The sequence below is a fragment of the Typopeltis vanoorti genome, chromosome 18 (assembly GCF_054136105.1).
Source record: "Typopeltis vanoorti isolate ZY-2024b chromosome 18, IOZ_Tvanoo_1.0, whole genome shotgun sequence".
NCBI lineage: Eukaryota > Metazoa > Arthropoda > Arachnida > Uropygi > Thelyphonidae > Typopeltis > Typopeltis vanoorti.
The window spans coordinates 12,384,653-12,402,167 of record NC_143566.1 but is presented as its reverse complement, the minus strand read 5'-3'; the positions used below and the strand labels follow the sequence as shown (position 1 = coordinate 12,402,167).

Here is a 17,515-nt window from a genome sequence, read left to right as displayed (position 1 = left end):
TCATATGCCTTTTCCAGATCGACAAAACTTAAATACAGATCTTTGTTATATTCCCATGCTTTCTCGACTATTTGTCGTAAAGTGTAGATCTAATCCTGACAGCCTCTATTTGGCCTGAATCCAGCTTGTTCTTCACCAAGCTTTTCTTCCACAATTCTTCTCAACCGTTTCTCAAGTATACTTGCATAGATCTTGCCAGGAACACTCAGTAGGGAAATACCTCTGTAATTCTCGCATTCAGTTTTATTTCCCTTTTTATATATGGGTACTATGAGAGCTCTACTCCAATCATCAGGAATTCCCTCTGTCCAGGCTTTCTGAACTATGCAGTGCAGCCACTGTAAGACTCTTATACCACCATACTTCAACATTTCTGGTCGAATATCATCTACTCCTGCTGCCTTTTCACATTTCAAGCATTTGATGGCTTTTTCTACTTCAAGTATGGATATGTATTCCTGACTGCATGCCTGGTCAGTGTTTTTTACCACAGTGCTGTCATCACTGCTTGTTTCATTTAGCAGTTTTTCAAAGTAATTACTCCATACTTCAAGGATATCTTTTTCTCCTGTTTTCATGTCACCTTTATCATCTCTAATTCCTTTTACAGCACTCTTTCCTCCATTCTTAAGCTTCTTCAACAACCTCCAGAATATTTTGCCACCTTCTTGATATTTATTTTCTATATTCTGCCAAAGTCCTCCCATGACTTTTGTTTAGCTAGTTTTACACAGTGTTTAGCATTCTTGCATTTGTCTCTGTATTCTCTAAGAGCACAAGAAAAAATTGAAGAAAAAAATGAAAAAACTCTTTCATTTTTTCTTCAATTGACAAATTTTCATTTCTTCAAATTCTTCAGTTGACAAATTTTCATTACTTATTTTCTCCCCTTTGTAATTAGATGTGGATGAACTAACTGTTGAAGTTTCCATGTTATTTTTGATTTTAATGATACAGACCACACATATTCAGTTTACTATGAAGGATTTCTAAGTGACATTACTTTAAAGTAACATTTCAAAATTTCATACTCTTCTTTCTTTATATGCATTTGTACTTTTCATGTTGTTCTGTATGCTTTTATCTATGTGTTCTGTTGTCAGTGTATGATTTCCCATAATTTCTTTTGTTCTACTTCCCACTATTTTCTTTGTTTCATGGGAATGGAATGACAGAGATAATTTTTTTTTCTCTAAAAATTCATTATAGCAAACCTTTTTTCTGTTCCCCAGGGGTTCGATATAGCAAGCATCATCTGCATTTCTAAAAATTCCTCCAAACTTTTGCTATTTTCATTTTAGCTCATTTTTACCGATAAACAGGATATATTATTTGGAAAAAACATACAGGAATGGGAGGCAAACTTTAATTTGCAAAAACGTTACTGCTATAGCATATGAAAGGAAAATGGACACGAATCAACATGTTTCCAGTAAAAAGTAAGACAGTAACTACTTCCAAACGTAAGATGGTACATCAAATTTCTTGAATTCATTTGTTGTGAAAACAAAAAGAAAATTAATAGCAGCTGATGAAGCAATACTTTCCTTTCACATGGTACGACATTATCAGTGTTATATTGACCTAATTTCATAGTTACTTTTAATAATAAAAAGTATTTTGATTTTGATGAAAGAAAATACATTAAAATCTTTTTTATGCATGCATGAAAATGATTGTGCAAGAACAAATGCTACAACTATAGTAAATAACATACTCAGACCATTTTTTGTAACAAACTTTTTAAATGAGTTATGAAATATTTTATATTGATGTTTTCTCAGATGCCAATTCAGCTACAACACTGTTTAAATGATTTGTACAGCATTATGATTTTAAAAATGGAGCACTTACATATGAGGGGAGGTTCAAATAATGCATTTTCAAAACTTCAATCTAAAATTAATGAAAATTTGATTGGAATTGATGTCCAACCAATTCTAAATAACTCAGCTCATCATTTTTGCAAATCTTCTTCTGCAATGGAAACAGTTACTTTAATTTTCAAAAACAACACTTTTTTTTCCCAATGTTCTCTATTCATAAAAAAAAAAATAACTTAAGATTTATGTGACTTTTTTGGATACTGAGTTTAAACAACTACCATATCATTCAAAAATCAGATAGCTATCCTTACTTCCTTACTGACTATTACATATTTATGAACCATTAAAATCATATTTGTCATCTGAGAATGTACTGAAAATAGCTCCAATGGACTAAAGTTCTCCTGAATTTTTGGTCCATTCTCTCAGACATTTCAGAAGCTTCTGCACAGAAAGAATTCCAAAAAATAAAAAATAAATACATCGAAAAGTTTAACAACCTGTGTAAATCAAAAGAAACCACTACTGCAAGTTCAACTGCTCCAGACAGTAGTCAATCTATCATCAAAAAGACTCAACGAAGATGCCATTAGTGCACTAAGCCTTGGCCACAATTTTGCCTTCGCACCGAAGGAGGTGATGGTGCTAGATATAATGTACAACATTGAACGCTGAATCTGTCTCTTAGTGCTGGAAACAGCCAACATCAGACTTGACATCGCCAACATCCCTGCCCAGTTGTCACCTCCAAAAAGTAATTTATCTTCCAGACAACTCGCTGCCCTCAGAAAATTACGGAAAAAAAAGAGTATCGTCATCACTAGAGCAGATAAGGATAATGCCACAGTTGCCCTTAACAACACAGAATATAATTGAAAAATCGTCTGCGCGGTTAGCCTAGTGGCTTTGTGCTTCGCAACCATATGCCTGGGGAAGGAGTGTCCTAGATTCGATTCCCGTCAACGACGTGAGGAACTCAAGGATCTTCCTCAGCCATAGTCAAGTTAGCCGGTCTTGGGTGTGGACAGCAGGGTTTTTTCTGCCAGTTTATTTGGTGTTTTTCATCCCACAAGCAGGCAAACCGGTCCGAGGACACACACAGATTACAGTCAGGAAAACTGACCCAGCCATAGGTCTGATTCGTCAGCCTATGCCGGTTCCAGAGCACGGATAAAATTTGGGGAGGCTAGATGGTACCATGAACTCCCATAAAAAGGGGGAACGCTGTAGCATCACACAGAATTTATTGTAATTTTATCGAAAAATCGAGATTATTTTCCGATATCGGACTACCTACATCCCACTAGAATACGATTCCACAAAAGCTCAAGTTAAAAAACTTACTTAAAAAGTATCCTCCTGGCAACCAGACATTACAAAAAACTTAAACCTTTCAGTTATTGTCCCCACCAGATATACGGTTTACCAAAAATCCACAAACCTAATTCCCCCCTAAGACCTACAGTAGTAGATGCCACTGATGCACTTACTTTGCTACAAATTGTTAAAGCAGCTGGCTAACTCTCTGACTAACCCCCCCCCCCCCCCCCACTGGTCTTAACACATCCTACATAAAAAACTACCCATTTTAAAACCTTAATTGAAAATCTAACTTTAAATAATACAGAATATTGGTAAGCTTTGACATCACCTCATTGTTTACCAATATTCCCTTAAATGACACTATAACACCCTAACATAAAAGAAGGAAAAGTTAGAGCTCTTTTACTTTGCCACCAATTCTGGTTATTTTCCTTGGAAGAACAAAATCTACAAACAGATAGAGGGAACTGATATGGGTCCCACCACCTCCTCTTGCCAATTTTTACATGGAAAATTTTGAAAAACGAGAGAACACATCATCTTAGCCAGATGGAAGGTTTGAGAGGGGATGAGCCTTAGACTCATCCCCTCTCAAACCTTCCATCTGGCTAAGATGACGTGTTCGCTATTTGACCTCAAGGCCCAGACACATTAGACTCCTTCCTCAGTCACCTCAATAGCCTACATCCAAGAATCCAGTTTACGATGGAAAAGGAAAATAACAATAGTTTACCCTTCCTAGATACCTTAGTAACACACCTTCCTAATGATAACCTTTCCTTCCTGTATATAGAAAACCTACACACAGGCAGATACATCCATAAACTCTGCCACCACCGCCCCTCTCAACAATATGGCATTATTAAAACTCTAACCAATAGAGCCAGATGTTTTGTTCCAGTGGAATCTCCCTTTCAACCAAACTCAACCACATACACAACACTTTCCTTTCCAATGGCCACAGTGATTACAGAATTAAAAAAATAATCAGTTCCTCCCCCATTTCCCTGTCATCTCTTCAGAAGGAATTCAGAGATGCCGTCACCATACCCTACAGCCATGGCACATCAGAAAAAAATAGCCAGGTCCTTAAAAAAAAGTACAACCTCCACACAGTGTTTAAGCCTCACCATAAACTTACTACCCTTATCTATTCCACCAAAGATCAGCTCCTTCCTCTCTCAGTGCCTGGAGTATATAGAGTACCCTGTTCTTGCAGGGTGGCTTACTTCAGACAGACACACAGATCAGTACGATCCGTTTAGAAGAACACAAATCATACATCTGCAATCACGACTATGGTCAATCAAACCTTGCAGACCATGTTTTGGATACAACCCACAGGATCTCCTGGAGAAAAACAACCAAATTCAGAAAAGAAAGACTGTTTTTAGAATTTGAGGCAGCACTCAGAAATCAACCGAATTTAAATAAATATGGTTGCATAAAACTTCCCAAAATTTGGGAAACATTAATCATCAGAGATCCCATGTTACATCCTAGGCCACCTACAAATGCCCACAGAGGGTGTACTACCTACACAAGACTTTAGAGTCACTCACATGTTTCACTTAGTATTGTATTGTATTTGAGTGTGTTATCACAAAAGTTATTTGTAATCTCTGAAGATGTCTCAGTGACTGAAACGAAATATTGGAAGCATTAAAATTAATTTTAATCCTTCCTTGTGCTGAAAATATTCCATTAAACAAGTAATAAATGCACAAGGAATACTAAGATTACTACAGATGTTATACCAGCATTGTAGTAAGCTCTGAACCTTGTCTATGGAAACTTACTGTGACACTGTTAACTCTTGAAAGGCAAGCCCATTACTTGAATATTCAGGGAGAGTCTAGGAGACAGCTTGTCTTATTGAAGCAGTGAATGTACACTACTAAGATCCCCATTTTTAAAGGTCTAAGAGTTGCACAGATATGTAGTAGTAGTAGTAGGATGTTTGTGATGGTTTTCTGGAGAATAGTACAGTAAAATAGATTAAGAAGAAAAGATACAGAAGTAAAGATAATAAAAGTTCATTTCTGGAACGTTATTGCCCACAAACCATTCCCTCACAGACCTTGCTTTATGGCAGGTAGCATTGTCATGCTGATACATACAATAGTTATCACTGAATTGATCTTCTACCATAGACAATACACAACACGTCAGAATGTCCTTGTACCCTTCTGCATTTAGACTTCCATGTAGTGTTACGAGAGGGCCAAGTCCATTCCATGAAAAACACCGACACACTGTAATGCCACTTCCTCCAAATTTCACTGTTGGCACTACACACACTGGCAGGAATCGTCCTCCAGGCATTTGCCACACCCAGATCCTCTCATTGGAGTGCCACATGGTAAAGCGTGATTCATCACTACAAATCACATGTTTCCAGTTGTCCACTGTCTTCACTCTCTTTACACCACTTTACACTGCATGGAGCTTAGCGTTCACAGGAGAAATGTTTGGTTTATGGGAAGCTGCTCGACCATGGAACTCCATTCCTCTTAACTCTCGACACACAGTCATGGTGCTGGTGGGACAGTTAGTAGATGTGAAACTCTCAGGCGATTGTTTAGCTCAATGTCTGGAGATTTCCACAAACCACCTTCTTCGATGTCCCCTGTCTGTCATTAAACACAGCCTATCCGACAGTGGTTTTGTTGTTGTGCCTTCACATTTCCACTTCACAATCACATCACAAACTATTGACTTGGGCAACTTGAGGAGTGTTAAAATGTCTCTGACAGATTGTTTGCAGATGTGGAAACCAATAACTAGTCCATGTTCGAAGTCACTGAGCTCCCTTGACCTACCCATTCTGCTCGTACTTCTTATCAGTGAACAACACACATAGCTCCATGTCTCTTTTTATACCGTAAGTGAGGTTGTAGTGACATCTAGACGTCAGTTTACGAATTACAGAGGGGGTGTCCGGATACTTTTGACAAGATAGTGTATATCACATTATTAAGTGGTATTAAAGCTTAGTTATTTACTCTATGCAGATAACATTACCCTCTTAAATAAATCTGTTATACATCTTCAAGTGTCTTTTAGCAAAATTAAATAAATGTGAAAAATATGGTCTGAAAGTAAGCAATAAAAACTCTGAAAATACTGTAATCTGAAAATATCAATTTCATTCTCAGAAGTCAATCCACATAACAAGTTACACATTTAAGCTATTTACATTTTTTTTTTTTTTTTGATCCCAGTTATAGTTTGCCCACCGTTTGTAGGTCCCTGCTTCGCGTCTTTCCAAGAATAGTCGATTCATGCTGAAGGGGAGAAAGAAATGAAGGACGTCCGAATTGGTCGCCAACATGCGAAATCACATGCTTTATAGGTAAAATTTTCCAACTGTTATACAAGCAACATAGTTAACTACAATAATCATAAAAGAGAAGCTAATTTTCCGACCGGTAATAATAAACAACTCATTCCACTATATGGACTGATTACCCTATTATCGGAATGGATTCTCCTTTTTTTGAGATGCGCAGAAGTGTCGAAGGATCTCTAATCGGTGGGCGAACTATAATTAAGTAGACAATCATGGAAACAAATCATGGAATAAGTAAGGCTGATATAGCAAGATAATATATTTATGGGGAGCAGGACAGAAATCAGCCAAATGCCAAGTGGGCAGCATACAAAGCAGTAGTAAAATACATTTTAACACAGATCTGAACGTAGAGAATGAACAGATGGCATCAATTGCGAAAACATATTAAAATGAAATTATCAGGAAAGATCATGGCATCATTAACATTTGAGAATATGTAATTTAGAAATGATTTAAGAGGGTATAGTCATGTAAACAGAATGAGAGATGAAAGAGACCAAGATATGGTAATGTAGTAACAGTAACTAAAAAATCAAAATGTAAGAGATGATCAAATTAGAAACATTAAAAATAATAGATCACTTTGATAAAAAAAACAACAACTACTACTTGAAACGTCATCACAAAATGCCATTTATGTTAGCCTACCATAAAATGATGAACACGATGATGATAATGACAAAAGTTTTGAATAGTAATGCTAAGGATTGTATTCTTGTAAACTCTCAGGTCAATTTTACAAAATTTTATAGTTCCTACTATGAAATCATCCACTTTGTCTATGTAGTTTTATCATGTCTGTTTTTGAATCTTTTTTTCTGTACATATTTGCATCATTATCATCATCATCACCAAATTCCAGATATAAATACCCTCAAGAGGTGTACAGGATATGATAGTACTACATGAAAAATTACATCATTACAAACTTCCTATCCACAATTTTCCTCCAAATCAGTCTGTTACCTGTCAAGACTCCAACATTATCAGAACTCATATTTCTATCTTCTAAGGCACTTTTTATTGTACCTATATCTTGGTCTCCCTCTGGGTCTTTCTCCTACCAACCTGGCAGAGAACACTGGTTTTGCTAATCTTTCCTCTCCCATTATGTTTAAGTGACCATACCACCTAAGATTAGCTCTGCAAACCTGTTCCTGGATGCTGACAATGTCAAGTTCTTTCCTAATATCCTTGTTTTTTTTATATGATATTGCCATTGATGGCATCTATTCATGCCCCTAATCTTTCTCAAGACTCTCATATCTGTGGTGTCTAGACTTTGGTCAAGTGTTTTACTTCTCACCCAACTCTCAGATCCATAAGTTAAAACTGGTTTGAACACTGTCTTGTATACATATATATAATTTAGTGTTCCCACTAATTTCTCTCTTATTCCATATGAATTTATTCAATTGACTTCCTAACATACCAGCTTTGTTGATTCTGTTGTCTATTTCCATATTTAATTTACCATCGTCACTAAAAATCGTGCCTAAGTAGTTGAAATATTTTACTTGTTCCACAGGTTCTCCGTTCACAACGCAATTGACATTTAAATGTTTCTACCTATTTTCATGGTCTTTGTCTTTTTAATGGTGACCTTCATACCATATCTACTGCAACAGTTATTCACTTTAGTCAGGAATCTTGCAGACGTGTAACGGATTTATTTAGAAGTATAACATCATCTGCATAAAGCAAAGAGCTGAGATTAACATTTCCAATTTTGATATTGGGTTTAACACTACTTTCCTTCATAATGTGATCCATCTAAATAATGAATAACAGAGGGGATAATGTACATCCTCGTCTCACACCAGATTTAACATTAAACCAGCTTCCTGTACCTTCTTCAATTCTAACTGCTGACTTATAACTCAAAGACCAAGCATTGCTTGATATAATGCCCCATTGACACCATATAACTGTAGCATTTCACATAGCTTCTCTCTTGGCACCTTGTGATATGCCTTTTCCAGATCTACAAAATTTACATACAGATCTTTGTTATATTCCCATGATTTCTCAACTGTATGTCGTAAAGGGAAAATCTGATCCTGACAGCTTCTATTTGGCCTGAATCCAACTTGTTCTTCACCAAGCTTCTCTTCCACAATCCTTCTCATGTTTCTCAAGCATACTGGCATAAATCTTACCAGGAACAATCAGTAGAGAAATACCTCTGTAATTCTCACATTCAGTTTTATTTCCCTTTTTATATATGGGTACTATGAGAGCTGTACTCCAATCATCTGGAATTCGTCCCGCTGAATTATGCGGTGCATCCACTGTAAGACTTTTATACCTTCATACTTGAGCATTTCTAGTCGAATATCATCTACTCCTGCTGCCTTTCCACATTTCAAGCCTTTGATGGCTTTTTCTACTTCAAGTATGGATATGTATTCCTGACTGCATGCTTGGGTCAATGTTTTTTTACCACTGTGCTGTCATCACTGCTTGTTCCATTTAGCAATTTTTCGAAGTAATTGTTCAATACTTCAAGGATATCTTATTCTCCCGTTTTCATTTCACCTTTATCATCTCTCTAACTCCTTTTACAACATACTTTCCTCCATTTCTAAGCTTCTTCAATAACCTCCAGAATATTTTGCCACTTTCTTGATATATTTATTTTCTATGTTCTTGCCAAAGTCCTCCCATGACTTTTGTTTAGCTAGTTTTACACAGTGTTTAGCTTCCTTACATTTGTCTCTGTATTCTCTAAGATCACAAGCTGACTTATTTGCAAGGAACTTTTGATATGCTTTCTTCTTTACCTTCACTGCCTCTTTAACTTCCTGTGTCCACCATGGAGTTTTGATTTTTCTATCCTTACAGACAACATCACCACATACCTCTTTATCTGAATCAATTAGTGTTTTCTTCAAGGCTTGCCACTGAATCTCCAAGGTTTGATTCCTATTCTCAAACTCTTTCATTTTTTCTTCAATTATGTTTGTGTATTTTAGTCTACTGCTCGCATCTGAGAGCTGCTCAACTTTTATTCGCTTTAAAACTTTCTTACATGTTCTTCTTTTCAAATATAAATTCAATTTTATCCTGCTCAAGACTAAATAGTGATCACTTCTAATTTCAAATCCTCTGTACATTCTGGTGTCCTGCACCAGCGGGAAAAATCACTATCAACAATAACATAGTCAATGAGAGTTTGCTTATTCCTTACCTCATCTCTCCATGTGAATTTATGCACATTTTTATGTTGGAACATTGTGTCTAGTAATAACCAGTCCATTGTCTGAGCAGAAATCCAACAGGTATTTGCCATTATTATTAGCTTTGCTCTTTTCTCCAAATTTTCCCAAAATATTTTTGTATGTCTGACAATCATTTCCTACTCTGCTATTTAGATCCCCAACAAGGACCAACTTTTCATTTTTCATTGTGTCAGTTGCTTTCTCTAAATCCTGAAAAAATTCCTTCACTGCTACCTTAGTAGACCCTTCTGTGGGACCATAGGCACAAATAAGTCTCATTGTCCAGTTCCCCCATTCTCATATTTGCTCACATCACTCTACTTGAGACTATTCAAGAAGGTTAGCCTCATATTTAGTGTTGAATACTATGGCTACTCCTTTTTTTTTCCTTGACTATCATTGCCTGAATATAACATTTATTTGTATTTATTGCTCAGAAAGATCGCACCAGTTTTTGACTTTTTTTTTTTTTTTTTGTTTGTTTCAGTCACTCCTATTATGTTGATCTGGTAATTATCCAATTCCTCAGCTAACTCCATTTCTTTACCATTCAGGCTTCTTATGTTGATAATACTGATGTTGAGTTGGAGTGGGTTTTAGGATTTGTTGCAGTAGCTGACTTTGCACTGTTTGCCCTGTTTCCCAGGCGAAAACAATAGGGGCCTGGTTTAACTGGGCGACACCCCAGCTAGCATAAAATTCTGCCATGTTGTACCATCATTTTTTTTTTACCAATTATATATTTGTTTTAATCCTTTATCCAATTGTAAGCAAACAAAGTCTGTGCCTGAAACATTTTCAGGACTTGGGCAACTCATTGCAAAGTTAGTATAACTTCTTATCACTTGCCTTAGTATCTCATAATTCAAAACACATTTCCTTGCAGACATGTATAATGCTATGCATTAAGGGAAGAGTCAATACCCAGAGCGGTTTCGACCTTTATTGAGATCTCATCAGTGGGAACCAGATTCAGAGGTGGTAATACTAAGGTGGAAGTAATGGAGAAGTCATATTTCCATATACGAGTTACCAAAAGGAGTCACATCTTATTATTAATATTCTCTTGATTAGAGATAGGATGATGGAAGTTTTTTTCACTTGGATGTGCTACCAATTGCACAACATGTCTTGCAGACATGTGCTTTGAATTATGGGATACTAAGGCAAGTGATTAGAAGTTATACCACCTTTGTCACGAGTTTCCTCAGTCCTAAAAATACTTCATGCGCAAACTTTGTTTGTTTACACTTGGATACACGATTAAACCAAATATATAATTGCTAGCATAGCCAAGTTAAAAAAACTTCCATCAACCTATCTCTAATCCAGAGAATTTTATGTTCTTTTGAAATGCCTATAGTCTCAGCAGTTTCATGCACTTTGACTCGTCGGTCATCCAATACCATATTGTCCATTTGGTTAATGATTTCTGGTGTTGTTACACTTTTTGGATGTTCTTCACGTGAATCATCTTCAAGGCTGGTACGGCCACGTTGAAACTCGGCATCCATTTCTTAATTGTCAAAAATGAAGGAGAAGAGTGCCCATAAACTTTTCTGAACTTCGAATGAATTTCTTTTGGCGTTAAACCTTCTTTTACAAAGAATTTCATAACCGCATGATACTTAATTTTATCCATTTCAAGGGATACAGAAAACACTTTTGCTTCAGACAGCTCAGCTGTATAAAACAAACTACTTGATAGAATGACTTGCAATTTCAGATGGATGCTTATGACAGATGTACCAACTTAGAAAAAATAAATCTTGCCGATAGTGTTGCCATCTATGGTCGAGGCTGAGAACTTTCCAGAACACCCTCATATATATGTCTACTGATCAGATGATTTGTTTAATTTCCATACTGTGATCTGAATTTAGGAGATAAGGTTCAGATTCTGAGTGGGTGAACGAATGAGTTGAAACCAGTATAAAGAAGATGATGGTAAATAATATTTATATCAACAGTCAGACAGAACTATGGAATCTTCAGATAAATTTCATTTCATTTTTTTTTTTTGTGTAACTCCCTCTTTCTCAACCGCCCTTTAGAACTGGTTGAGCCCTCCTAACGAGCGATTAATTATAGATTTTATCTGTAGATCTGTGTGTTCATGGACTGGTTTGCCTGTTTTGAGGGACGATAAATCAGAGTTTCCGGGAGGGGAAACCCTCTACCTCAATATGAGACCAAATAACTTACCTTTAGTCGAAAGAGACCGGATAAAGCTTCCTGACGTCATGGATGGGATTCGAACCCAGGTCTTTCCGATCAAATGGCTTGGTCTATACCAACTTAGCTATGGAGGCTTTCAGATAAATTGTAAACTGGTTAATATAATCCTTCAGAGAAGAAAATCAATGTTATATTAACATGCACAGTTGGTTGAATTAATTAGGAAAAATTACATTGCTTCAATGTAATTATCATATCAGAGTAATTACTAAAGTTTTTTAAAACAGTCTGAGAGAAAAAAAAGATACAAATATCTTTTGAGTGCTTAACATTAAAAATCAAAAACAGTTTATCATTAAGGTTAATACTGAAATTTGGTTAATTCTGTCAGCCTAGCTATACTGAATCAAAACTTACAAACTGTATTTAGTTTTTACTCAGTATTTTGGGCATAGCTATCTGGTATATATAAGTGAAGTCAGCTCACATAAATTAGTAAAGTGAATATGATCCTATATACATGACCTTGTTAGGAAGTACAAAGGAGTATAACTTATTTATATAGTAATAAATCAACTATATATGTTTATTTTGTTTATATTAAATATGCATTTTTTTTTTATAGCTTTGAGTCTTCCTTTGTAACTTTCCAAGTAACTCTTATCACAATTAATTAAATGCCATCAAGGATATGAATCTGAATTATGCTAACCAACAAATTAAAAAAAAAAAAGATTATTGATAATTAATAAAGAAAGCTAAGCTTATTGTTCAGAATATTCAAGTTGTTTATTATTGATATCTTAGAGTACCATGACTGGCATTTAAAATTACAGGTTGGTTAAAGAAAAAAAGTTATAAGGTTTCCTTAAGCTATAGTAAAATAATGGATGAAACTGATAATATAATTTCTTATGAAGTATAAAAAGCAGAAAGAGTGATCAACAAGAGAGAAAATTTGTATGAAGTAATAAAAATGAACTAACTAGAAATAAACTAATATTATATCTGAACATATAGAAGAATTATCAAAATTATCATTATCAGGCATTCTTGTGAACAAATGTAGAATGATAACTTCAACATAAATGTTTAAGGAATGAATATATTTACATTATTTCTTTTTTTTTTTTTTTTCAGGTGCTAAAATTTATAATAAACTGCATAATATTTCATCTGTAGAACATATTTGCCTGACTGCATTTAAAATCCAATTGAATCAAAATTTAGTAAAACTTACTGTGCAACCCATAAGTTGGTATTGATGTTAAAGGATTTAATAAGGCCATCAAATGTTGATGTTTTCTCATAATCCCACAGTTTTACATTAGCACAACCATCCCACAGGTCATTCCCATTCCGATCATGACCATTATACGTCATTCCTGTTAAAATGCAGCTGCCTTCCTTAAAAAAATTAATTAATTAATTAAGGCACTGTATGAATATTTTAAATTCATAATTTAAAGTAACTACACATACAACTACACATGATTATTCTTATGGGTGACGTAAATGCTACAGTTGGCAAAAGAAATAACGAAGATGAGAGAGCAGTGGGTAATGAAGTGCATGGTTCAAGAAATGAGAATAATGACCTATTGGGGGCATTTTGTGAAATGAAACAATAATTCTGTGATAGGAGGAAACTTATTTAAACATAAAGATATACATATATAAAATGACCTGGATATCAACTGAGCAAAACCCAAACGAAAATTGATCACGTGGCAATTTTAGGAGTTTGCTCTTAAATGTTCAAGTAAGGCAAGTAGCTGATAAAGAATTTGACCATTACTTATTAATAGCCAAAATTAAATTAAAACTGCATGGGATTAAAAACATAAGAAATAAAAATGGAAGGGTAAAATATGATACATACATCTAAATGAAAAAATTAATGAAATTAAGAAAAAAAAATTTATCATGATAAAAAAAATCAATTTCATATTTTGGAAAATGACAAGCTAGAAAATAGAAAATCAAGACAGCATTACTGAAAAGCAATGGAAAAATTTTAATATAGTATATAATGAAGTTGCAAGAGACTTGCTGTTCAGGTGCTAAGAAAGAGAAAAGAACATCATCAAATTCCTGATATATACCCTCAAGGGGGAGGGTGTACAGGGATATGATAGTACTACATGAAAAATTTACATCATTACTAACTTCCTATCTATAATTTTCCTCCAAATCAGCCTGTTACTTGTCAAGACTCCAACATTATCAGATCTTATATTTCTATCTTCTAAGGCACTTTTTACTGTATCAATCCACCTATATCTTGGTCTTCTTCTGGGACTTTTTCCTGCCAACCTGGCAGAGAACACTTGTTTTATTAATCTTTCCCCCTCCCATTCTGTATAAGTGACCATAGCACCTGAGATTACTCTGCTAACACATTCCTGGATGCTGACAGGAATGTGTTAGCAGAGTTCTTTCCTAATATTCCCATTTTTAATATGATATTGCCATTGATGCCATCTGTTCATACCCCTAATCTTTCTCAGGACTCTGAATAGAAAAGACCTTTTGATTGTACAGGGCAATAGGAATGCGAAAATTGGAACAGACATCGGCAGGGATTAAAACCCATTTGTTGGATTGTATGGCTATGGGGAGACAAACGAAAGAGGTTTTGAATTGATCAATTTTGCCTCACAAAATGAACTTACCATTACTAACACTCTATTTACCCATAAACCTTCCAGAAGATGGACATGGACTTCCCCTGATGGTAAAAAACACAACCAAATTGACTTTATTCTTGCAAGCACAAGATTTAAAAACTCCATCAACCTCACAAAAACCAGATCATTTCCTGGAGCTGACATTGGCAGCAACCACAACATGGTCATCGCAACTGTGAATATGAAAATGAGGGAAAGATTATCTACAGAATCAACTTGTAAAAGATCCCCAAATAAATACACTATATAAATGCAAATTAAAACAAATTTTTGACACAAGCTTCAAGAAATATAATAGTATCGAATCTAAAACCAAATACTTCTCACAAAAGATAACTGAGACAGCTGAAGAAATCCTTGGATACAAAAGGAAAATAAATAAACTATGGATAACCAAAAATATTTTGGACCTATGTGATGAAAGAAGATATTTGAAATCTCATATTAATAGTGGTAATAATAGAGAACAGTCTACAAGAAATCAAACATGCTAGAAACGTATGGATATTGGATGAATGCAAAAATATAGAAGAGGACTTAAATAAAAATAATTCTAAAAGTGGTTTTCAAATTATCAATAAGTTAACCAAACCTTTTACTGCAATTATTTGGAGCATAAAAGATGAAGATGGAACTCCTATCACGGATAACCAGAAAATAGTTGATAGATGGAAATGTTACGCAACCAACTTTTTCAAAAGGACCCTCAACTGACCGATGATGTTTTGCCAGGAGATTCGGAGGAAGGAGATTACCCGATATTAAAAGAAGTTATTGCAGCAGTTAGCTCCCCTCAAAAATAGGAAAATCACCGGGAAGTGATGGTGTCACATTGGAACTGATATGCGAAGGAGGTGACATCATCATAGACACCTTGCTAAATTTATTCCAGGACGTATGGAACACAGAGACTTGGCCTTCTGATTGGTGGACGTCTGTCCTTGTACCTATCCCTAAAAAGGGAAACAGCAATAAATGTAGCAACTATAGAACAATAAGCCTTATTAGTCATCCAAGCAAAATCCTGTTAAAAATACTATTGTCAAGAATTGAAAAGAAAATAGAAAGCAGACTATCAGATGAACAAGGAGATTTCCGGAAGTCCAGAAGTACAATTGATCATATTTTTACAATACACATACTAGGCGAAAAAATATATAGAACATAACAAAATAATCTGTCACAACTTCTTAGACCTTCAAAAAGCTTTTGACTCGATATGGAACGAGGCATTATGGAAAATTTTAGAACATTATGGTATTGACAACAAAATCATTAGGATTATTAAATCTCTTTATTCCTCATCTGATATGAGAATTAAAAATTACAGCAGTGAACCGTTCCGGGCAGAATTGGGGATAAGACAGTAATGCATCTTGTCCCCTCTTCTTTTTAATTGTTTTCTGGAATCTGTCATAGATGAAGTTCTTTATGAATATGACACTGGAATAGTAGTTGGCGGACTAAGAATAAATAACTTACATTTCGCTGACGATATTGATCTTCTGGCAGAAAGTGAAGAAGAATTACAAGAGATAACCAGCTGTGTTTTCGGAACATTAAAAAAATATGGATTATACATAAACCTACAAAAAACAATGATAACCTCAAAATCAGACATTGAATTCTTAAAGATAGAAATTGGCAATAAACAAATTGAGAATGTAAAGAAATTCACTTATCTTGGAAGCACGTTGAGTCAAGATTGTTGTTCAAAAACTGACATTAAATACCCAATTGCTAAGGCAACCATGGCCCTACAGAAGTTAAAACCATTATGGGGAGATAACAGAATAGCAATCACAACCAGACTAAGACTAATTGATACCTTAGTGAATTCTGTCCTCTTGTATGGTTGTGAGGGCTGGACTTTATTGAAGGAAGATGAGAGGAGACTCCTGTCTTTCGAAATGAAAACTTACAGAAGACTTTTGAGAATTCCCTATACCGCTCACGAAACCAATAAAAATGTCCGAAAACTGATCGATTCAATAGATGGGAGAAAAGGGGGAAAATATTCTGACACTCATCAGAAGAAGGCAGATGAAATGGTTCGAACACATGGAGAGGGCTAATGGCATTCCAAAGCAAGCACTAGAAGGAATCATTCCTGGATCAAGGGTTAGGGGCCAACCTCGGTTAAAATGGACAAATTCCTCCCTTTCTCAACTGACATCAAGAACAAGAGACTGAGACGACTGGAGGAGGCTAGCAAAGAGTATCACCTACCAGCCATGAATGACCCAAAAGTTCATTTAGGACTACGGGAGAAGAAGAAGATATATACAGATATGTACAGTATATTATTTACACAGTATTATTTTATAAATGAAACATCATGCAGCAGTACTTACTTGGATGTAAACTATAAAAGTGTGAAAAATATATAAAAGAATATAAAAACAAACTGAAATAACACTTTTCAAATAAAAAAATGTCTGGTGATAGCTTTTTGACCTTTTTACATACCTTTATTTTTTAGATTTATTACCAGCGCGTTCGGTTTTGCATTTCTAATCCATTTTAAGAGTAAATAAACAACGAACACTAACAGTGATAAACAAGTGACTAAACTAACTGTGCGAGGCATGGACTACTGACGGGTCGAGGAAAGGAGGAATTGTTTTACGGAGTCCTTATTTCTAATTGGTAGGTTTCAGTTTGAATGTTACTGCTTTTGCGCACTTGCCCTCTGCTGCTCTCGGCATTTACCGGTAACCTGTCACTGCCTGTTACTATTCATTACATTTGCTGTGAATGCCGAGTCTAGTTAACATGCTGTTGTTGCATACTGCAATGGATGTCAAAGATGCAAAAGCCGCAAACATATTCATACGTACTAGTAGTTGTAATTTTTGAGATTTATTACATAACTGCGAATTTACGTAGGTTGGCATATTACGTAAGTCGGGGGGGAGATTA

At 35.3% G+C, this 17,515-nt stretch overlaps 1 protein-coding gene across 1 annotated transcript in view; it reads right to left on the bottom strand.

Moving 5' to 3' along the window:
• nes (lysophosphatidylcholine acyltransferase 3 protein nessy) overlaps positions 1–17,515 on the bottom strand; it is a 389,051-nt gene that overhangs the window by 99,564 nt on the left and 271,972 nt on the right. The window contains exon 10 of the mRNA XM_090408067.1: positions 13,144–13,310. Within this exon, the coding sequence (XP_090264193.1) occupies positions 13,144–13,310 (167 nt within the window). The remainder of the gene's footprint in view (positions 1–13,143; positions 13,311–17,515) is intronic.